Here is an 8,694-nt window from a genome sequence, read left to right as displayed (position 1 = left end):
CTCCCAGGTGTTTGGGCCGCTGATTTCACAGCTCCTGGTAATATCTAGTTAACACTGTGGTGCTCTGCACCTGAACACCGGCTGGCTGAAGTTAAACTTTGGCTCTAATAATGCATTCCGAGTTCAGACTGGCCATTTAACTCCTGGACTGCATTTGGCGCGCGTTTGTACCAACTGGCATTAGAAGCATCAATGCAAAAGTTGTAGCAACCTAATCTCAAAAAAATGAAGATACCCCTCCTAAAAAAAAAGAAATAAGCGCACTGGAGATATAAGTGAAAAGAAAGACAGTAAAGCTCTGAAGTCGTGAAAAGGCGACATTTAAAGGCAAGTCCTTTTTAAAAATAAATGAGCTTGAAACGATTGTCACCCCTCCCTTCCCATTCGGTTATTTCAATTGAAACGAGTGTCCTAGCAGCTGTCACTAAAACATACAGCTCTCCCCACATGTAACAACTGTATCTCATTCTAAAATAAAATAAATTAGCGGTCTTTTTTTTAAACTGTCTCTGATCTAGTTCCAGCTGAGATCGTACAAATCATTAAAACGTTTGTGGGTGCCTCGTTAAAAGAGCAGATTTTTGCCGTTAAGAGGTGGTAATGCAACATGTTAACTATTTTCCCCCCTTTTTCAAGGTGGGTTTGTTACGAAGTCCATTTGAGGCAGAGCTGGGGCTAGATGGAACATGCTGTTCTTTGATGCTGAATGTATCCAATGCACGTTTCCACTAGATGTCGCGCCGCTTGCGCTGTGTCTGGCTCAGCTTCCCCGCAAAGCGCTCCCACACCCTCTCACTGTCCGATTGATTTTTTTTTAAGATTCTCGTTTTACCAATCACATTTCTCATTTGCAACAATTTCACGTTGCAACCTTCTACTTTGCAACCGTGGTCTCCCCCCCAGCCCAGATCTCCCTCTCCCTGTATGTCTGCATGATTAATAACTTCCCTTTGAGCTCGGTGCGGTAGTCCCTTGGAGCTATTCCTATTGTAGATCAGAGTGATTGACAGCCTCCTGAACCACGCTACACGATACCGCCCCTCCGCAAAAACAAAACTGTATAAAGAGGGGGGGGAGGGAAATGTACCTCTGTGTGAGCGGAACTAATTGCATTAATGCAAATTTATGAATATTACAGGGTTACATTAAACCCGACTGCACAGCCCGGGAGTATGCATATATAAGTGTGTGTATATATATATGGGAAATAATGATACCAATTATTTTCGCGCCAAATCGCGGCTCCTCCCTATGTAAATGAGAGGGGTTGGCACTGTGGGTTTTTTTTTCGGGTCCCTTCCAGTTTTTTTTCCCGGATAATAATATCCAGCACTGCATCCAAGTTACACTGACAGACTTCTCTGTCTGCTCCGAGGGAATGATCAACATTTAACGCCAGGCTCTTAACAGCTGGATCTGTCCAGAAACGTCCCCAATATTTCAGAGCGTTTGTGGGGTGGAGGGGGGGGGGGAAGCGTTTCTACTTCTCTCGAAAAGCCAGTGGAAGGTGAGATTTTCTCTCTCCCGGTACGATGAAAGGGCATGTGTAGATGTTTAGTGTGTGTGTGTATATATGTGCATATTTGAATGGGAGCTGCATCACTCTCTTTGCATTCATTGGGAATGCACAGAATGTAGGTCAAAGCGTTTCATGCAGCACTGATCACAGACCGCCCTGGAGGAATCTGCAGTCTCTGCCCTCCCCTTAACCAAATTGGGCTTTAAATCCTAAAACGAGTCGATCTTTCGATGTGGAGTGTCCCTTTTTTTTAGCTCCCCCATTTAAGATGAGGATTTAATTTCCGCCTGTGGGTTGTTGGACAGTGAGTGAGGAGTGTTTTTTTTGTGTGGCAGCGGTGCCCTCGGCACCAGGGCGTTAATCCCCAGTCCGGGAAGGGTGCTTTTATTGTGAGTGGGGTTGTAAATTCCCAGCCCCGGCAGCAGCGCCCTTTTGTTAATGCTGCAAGTCAGCCAGAGAGAGAGAGACACACACAGAAGCGGGAGGAAGCAATCTGTGCAAAATACACATCCCACCGTCAAAATGCAAAAAAGAAAACCCCACACTCTTAACTCCAAACCCTGAAAAAATCCGGTTGCATTTTTGTTGACAAATGTTGAAGATTCAAAGCCCATGCGAGGGTGGGCGTTTTCCTGCCAGTAGTGTTTTCTTTTTATTTTGATTTTGAATCTTCCCCCTCCTCCTTTCTATGATTTGGAAACATTGTCTGGCGTTGATAACTCCCAGTGCTGATGTAGGGATGCTGACTGCCTGGTTTGTTATTAATTGCATTGCCTTTCTTGTTGTTGGACTTTTTTAATTATTTTTTTTCTCTCCCTTTTTCATAATTGCAGATTTTTTTGTGTGGTTTTGCTTTTTTTTCTTTTTTTTTGCAAAATAAGAGAAGAGATGCCCGGGATCATGTCATCCAGTAGCTCCTCCACGTCCAGTTGCAGCTCCTCTTCAGCCCCCTCCACCTCCTCTGCAGCCTCCTCCATCCGCCCCGCTCTCTGCAAGAATTACGACCTGGAGTATGACTCCTACCAGCCTTACTTCTACCCGGACGACTACGGCCCCGAGGCGGATTTCTACCCCCCCAGCGAGGACATCTGGAAGAAGTTCGAGCTGCTGCCCACCCCTCCGCTGTCGCCCAGCCGGGCGGGCCGGTGCCGGGGGGCCAGCGACGACTGGGTGTCCGAGCTGCTGCTGCTGGACGGCGGGGACGGCGAGGCGGAGGAGCCCGGGGGCGGCGGCTCGGGCGGCGGCGCCGGGGGGCTGCACTGCTGCCGCCCGGGGGGCCGGAGCCACCTGAGCGCCATCGTGCTGCAGGACTGCATGTGGAGCGGCTTCTCGGCCCGGGAGAAGCTGGAGAAGGTGGTGAGCGAGAAGCTGAGCGCGGCTCAGGCTCAGCAGCAGGGCAAGGCGGCGGCGGCGGGGGCAGCGGCGCTCTCCTCCCCGCAGCCTGCCGCTCCGGCCGGGGGGCAGAGCGCCACCGGCAGCGCCCTGGGTGCACCGGGCTCCGCCTGCAGCAGCAGAGGGCAGGCCGGCCACAGCGAGCTCCGCCACCCCGCCAGCCAGTGCGTGGACCCGGCCGTGGTCTTCCCCTTCCCGCTGAACCAGGACGCGGCTTCCCGCGGAGGGGCGGCCGCTGACAGCGCCGCATCGCTGGGCAGCTCCGGCAACGAGACCCCCAGTGACTCCGGTAAGTGTCTGAAAACACACCGAACTGCACTGCACTTTCTCCCTTCTCCCACCCTTTCCCCCTTCTTTCTCCTTTTCTCTCTTTCCCCAATACCCATTTTCTCCTTTCCCCTTCCCTTTCTCCCCCTTCTTTCCCCTCCCTTTCCCCCTTCTCCCCTTTTCCTTCCCTTTCCTTTTGTGTCCGATCATTGTTTCATTTTGTTATTGTTGCAACAATGTCAAAACTGCAACATTGTCTCCCCGATGGGTCAGATGTTGGGCTGCCCATCCCCGCAAGGGCTATCACATCAACATTGGCCAACCCCCAGCTTCTGGGGCATGCACACAACAACCCAATGCAATATTTAAAATCCACTCGCTTCTATTCCTGACCCGATATCTCATATATGCAGGAGGCAGCAGCGCTGGCAGACTCTGCAGTATGTGCAGGTACAAAAATAAATCTCTCACCCCAATTTCCCACACGGTTCTCAAAACAACACACTGCCCACACTGTCAGCTGGGGACTGTCTCTCTGGAAGGGGAGGGCACAGGACTGCAGATGACAAAGGTTTTTTTAAAAATTCACCAGTGTAATTAAATAGCAGAAATGTTGATGAATACGGATCCATTAAGTGGTGCCACTGGTTTCAGCTGCTACCTCCTTGTGTTAATTTCATCAGCCTTCCCCGAATGGTGTGTGGGTGGGGTGGGCTGGACTGGGGGGTCCTCAAAGTGCTGTGGAGACTATACATGAATCAGTTCTGAATGATCAGACTTGAAATTAAACATTGAGAGATTGACCTGACAGTTCCCCGGCAGGCGGCAGTATGCCTCAGTTATCTTTGATCCAAGACACATTTGATCATCATCATTTTTTTTCAGTGCTGTTCCAAACGAAACAATTTGTTTTTATCTTTCTTGGGAATAAATGAAACAAATGATTTAGGTTAATTTTATGATTACTAATTTCATTTTAACACTTGAGTCTGTAGCAAGATTCTTCCCTCCCACCCCTCCCCCCCCCCCCCCCCCCCATCATGTATATAGTATTTCCTTCCTGGAGATTGTCCTTTGAATAATGTGCCCTTGGCTATTGATTGCTGCGGAGAAAAGCTGCCAGATGTGATAGTTGCAGAACCTGGGCACCTTTGTACTGAAAAAGCCCCATTAATCAAGAGTAATCTCAGAAGGCCATGGGGAATGGAGTTCTTGGAATTCCACGGCATGGCTTTGAAACTCTGAAGTTCCATAAACATGCAATCAGCAAACGTAACCTCTGAGAGTTTTACTTAACCTAGGGATTTAACATTTGAAAGTAGTAGCAGATTTAAAGAAAAGTGAAGGGAAGACAGGAGGGGAGGCACCCGATAGCCAAGTCCACAGGCTTTTCCTGGAAGCTTATCTCTGAAAATTGTTGAATCTCTGTAAGAACAATGAGAATGCTCTTTGCCACCTTCTAATCATTAATTAATGAACTGTATCAGTGGTCCTGAAGCCTTTGTGGTTGAATTAAATGTGTATCATGTAGCCTCACAGATAACATGTGTGAAGTTTAATTAATTTGCATCTATTTCAAGTTGCTGATATTAACTGATCTTGGTGTTCTGATTTAGGATTCATCCAGCAATGAGGCAAAGCATCACTAACATTTCCAATCTTAAAGGCCCATACAATTCAAATAGGATAAACCAGCACTCAAGAAATAAGAGCAGAACTAAAGCTGAACTGTTTGGACTTCAAGGGCCAGATGGTCCTGGCTCAAGGGCTGTGTATGCAGCTTGGATATCCCTAATCTATATTAATTATTTATTAGAGAAAACCCAAATCTATTTATATTGCAGGGTAGGAATGATTCCAGGTTTTCTATGTTTAGTAATAGTGGTTTATATTAGTGGCTTGCCAGATGGCAAAATTGGCTCATATTATAGAATGGTAAAGGAAATAAATGGGTCTGTTTTTATATATCCTTGAACTTCCTCATCTAATGTTAGTGTAGTTTATTATTTTTTAACAAATAGCTCATTAAAATTATTGTGGTGAGTATTGCTGATGTTTGAGGGTAAAACTACACATGCTTCTGCTTACAGCTTTCTGACAGCTTCTTACCAACAGCTGTCTACTGAATAACTTGGCTGTCGGAAATGAAAGTGCTTTGTCCTGTTCTCTAGAGCAAGCCTGTGAATTAGCCCCTGGTTTCTGCAGTCATTGTTTGAGGCAGATCTCTTTATTGCTGTACAGGATGTGGAATGTGAATCAGCAATTATGATTAATGTGTTAATAGAATGGTTTTGATCTGTGCTGATCCCCACGTTCCTCCTTCATGTTGCTGTGTTTTTACAGACAGACAGTTCAGTCATGCCTTTCTATTTTAAATAGACTATTTGTCTGGAATGACAGAAGTTCTTCCACAAAACATACAACTGAAATAACAGTTTCCAGATCTAATTGAATATATATAAAATAAATGTGTATTGATTTCTACATGTTGTGAAACTTTTCAAAGTGAAAGCAGAAGTTGGGAGAGCGTGGAGTTAGGGTGTAATTAATAAATATTCTTAATTTTTCTTTCCTGTTATCTTCCCCTCACAAAATTTCCACTTTTCTGTCCTTCAATATTTGAAAGGAAAAAGAGTCCTATTTTTCCAACTGGATAAATGCTCCAAATTCTATAGCTGTGTGAGATTAGGGTACTTTTCCAACTGGTGTCATGCACTTCCTGTGTGTGTGATGGAACCCAACCAGTTATGCAAAGAAGAAACTATTGGCTACCAACAGTTATAGGAAAGAGCAGCTTTGATTGTGATACGCCATTCATTGATTGCCTTTTTCTCATTACATGTACAGGCTCTATATTCTTCATTAAAAGGGGTTTTCTTTCCGGGCCATGTTTATCATATATATATACATCTGTGTATGTTTTCCGAAGAATTCACTTTGTTATATTACCTGTTTGTTTCTCCTTACAGTATGTTGGAACATTGAATCGTTCTATTGTCTTGACTTTTTTTTTTGCTTTCCAATATTTACAGAGGAAGATGAGGATGACGATGAAGAGGAGGAGGAGGAAGAAGAAGAAGACGAGGAAGAGGAAGAAGAGGAGGAGGAAGAGGAAGAAATTGATGTGGTAACAGTTGAGAAACGGCGGTCGTCATCGAACAAGCACGTGACCACTCTCACTGTGACTGTGCGCCCCCACAACTCGAGCTGCGGGTCGTCGAAGAGCCACAATGCCTCTCAGCTGAAACGGTGTGCCCCGATACACCAGCAGCATAACTATGCTGCGCCGTCGCCCTACACAGAGTGCGATGAGATGCCGCCTCTGAAGAAAGTGAAAAGCGAACCCGCGCGCCTCACCAAGCAAGTGGCCCCTTCTCGGTCCAAAAGCGTGAGCCCCCGTGGATCCGACTCCGAAGACAACGAGCGGCGGCGCACTCACAACATTCTGGAGCGCCAGCGGCGGAATGACCTGCGCTCCAGCTTTCTTACCTTGCGGGATCAAATACCAGAACTTGTGAAAAACGACAAGGCGGCAAAAGTCATCATTCTGAAAAAGGCCACTGAATACGTGCGGGCTCTCCAGTCTGAAGAGCAGAAACTGTTGTCGGAAAAAGAGAAATTGAAAACCAAGCAACAGCTGCTGGTAAAGAGACTGGAGGAAATAAGGACTCGCTAGGTTAAGGCTGCCCCAACTGGTTGAATGCCACTTTTGCACATTTTAGACGTCAAGAATGTTTCGGAATTTTTTTCTGGTTTTCAATCCAGCAGCATTTAAACATGGACAACATACTTCTAAAACTTTAGAGGTACATGTGTGTGTGAATGGAAATCCTTTTTTGAGAGGGCTTAGTGATTGCCTATTTCAAAACCTATGTAAATATCAGTTTAACAATCGCCTTTTTCATGTGATGGTCTGGGTTAAGAAAAATAAAGCCACAGCCTATGCTGCCGTTTTTTGGACTGGAATTTTATACAGAATAATACCTCAACGTTTGAGGAGCATGAAATTTTCCTATAAAGACTTCTTGTTAATCCTTGTTATGTACTGTACTAATTCTTACACTGCCTGTATCCTTAGTGTGATGCTGATACATGACTAAATTTGATACCTATATTTTCGTATGAAAATGAGTTGTGAAAGGTTTGAGTAGATATTACTTTATCACTTTTTTGACTAAAATTTCTTTTGTACAGAAATTACTATATATGCCTTTACCTAGCCTCTCTCTGTTTGTGTTGCTGTTGGGTTCATAGAACTGGGTAATTGGCTGAGTTATGTGTTTTTCATGATGTACATATAGTGCTGCAACTTATAGCACTTTTTGAAATACCTCAAGTTTATCAAAATAAATCCTATGAAACTAACTACCTCTTGTGATTGTGTCTGTAGCTTTGGGACTGCGGCGGGAAGGACAAGTCAATGCCAGGCTGCGCAGTTTGAGGCTGAAGCACCACCCAAATAACATTTGGTGGCTTTTGACAACCTAATTGTTCAATTCTATTCATCATCCAAAAACAAGTCTTGTGTCAGTGCTCTTTTATTTAGTTGTGTGAAAGATTTCATTACTGGAAGTGAGAGAGTAATCTCTGGTATCTGCAGCACTTGAAAATGAGAAACGGCATCCACTCCACGTTGGTGGAATGAGTCAGAATGCAATAAAGAGCCGGGAAGAGTGCCCATCACAACCTCATTTGTGAATGTTGCCTGTGCTTAAAGTAAAGTTTATTTACTAGTCACAAGTAGGCTTACATTAACACAGCAATGAAGTTACTGTGAAAATCCCCAAGTCGCCACACTCTGGCGCCTGTTTGGGGACACTGAGGGTGAATTTAGCATGGCCAATGCACCTAACCAGCAGGTCTTTCAGACTATGGGGAGGAAACTGAAGCACCCAAAGGAAACCCACAGAGACACGGGGAGAACTTGCAGACTCTGCACAGACACTGACCCAAGCCGGGAATCAAACCCGGGTCCCTGGAGCTGTGAGGGAGCAGTGCTAACCACTGTGCCACCATGCCACCCTACAAAAATGTTACTTGTTGGCAGAATGAGAGTCTAAGGAAGAGTGTGCTTTTTGAAGGAAACATAATTCTTTAATCCATTGGACAGAGGTTGCAGAATTATGCTTATGAACACAATTTGATTTCCCCAATGTCTCTTGGTCAGGGTACCAGATCAGAGATGTTTAAAAGACTCAAAATTGAGCCTACATTTCAGAGAAAAGCAATTGAACTATACACGTCAGACAGTGTTGAAATCTTTATTATCAGGGCTCAGTCATTAGTTCTTATTGATCACAAACGTGTATAATAGATTACGGCATTTATTATGGTACATTGCCAGAAATTGATTGGGGGAAGGGCACTAACTGGCTGCTTTTAAAACATCTCTATAATCTATTGCTTATGTCTATAGTGAAAGTGTTTTTCTGTTTGACCACAATCATTTTAAGGAAGTTGAATTTCTTGCATTTCCTGCTTTATATCAATGGTTGCACAAGCTTTGAATGGACTAA

The 8,694-nt window shown here is 44.9% G+C and overlaps 1 protein-coding gene across 1 annotated transcript; it reads left to right on the top strand.

The window, feature by feature from the left end:
- Positions 1-1,371: 1,371 nt before the first annotated feature.
- Positions 1,372-7,541, top strand: mycn (MYCN proto-oncogene, bHLH transcription factor). Its single transcript, XM_078213106.1, has 3 exons — positions 1,372-1,507; positions 2,353-3,200; positions 6,211-7,541. The coding sequence occupies exons 2-3, from the start codon at positions 2,408-2,410 to the stop codon at positions 6,852-6,854; spliced, it is 1,437 nt and encodes a 478-aa protein (XP_078069232.1). The 5' UTR covers positions 1,372-1,507; positions 2,353-2,407; the 3' UTR covers positions 6,855-7,541.
- Positions 7,542-8,694: the final 1,153 nt, after the last annotated feature.

This window comes from Mustelus asterias, chromosome 5 (assembly GCF_964213995.1).
Source record: "Mustelus asterias chromosome 5, sMusAst1.hap1.1, whole genome shotgun sequence".
NCBI classification, from domain to species: domain Eukaryota; kingdom Metazoa; phylum Chordata; class Chondrichthyes; order Carcharhiniformes; family Triakidae; genus Mustelus; species Mustelus asterias.
The sequence above is the reverse complement of the archived record's forward strand: the minus strand, read 5'-3'. Positions and strand labels throughout refer to the sequence as shown.

What these genes read in the sequence shown, in the direction of transcription:
- mycn (XM_078213106.1), top strand. Translation starts at nt 2,408, where the DNA reads ATGCCCGGGATCATGTCATCCAGTAGCTCCTCCACGTCCAGTTGCAGC. An exon ending in CGAGACCCCCAGTGACTCCG is followed by an intron (nt 3,201 to 6,210) that starts GTAAGTGTCTGA and finishes CAATATTTACAG; the next exon opens with AGGAAGATGAGGATGACGAT.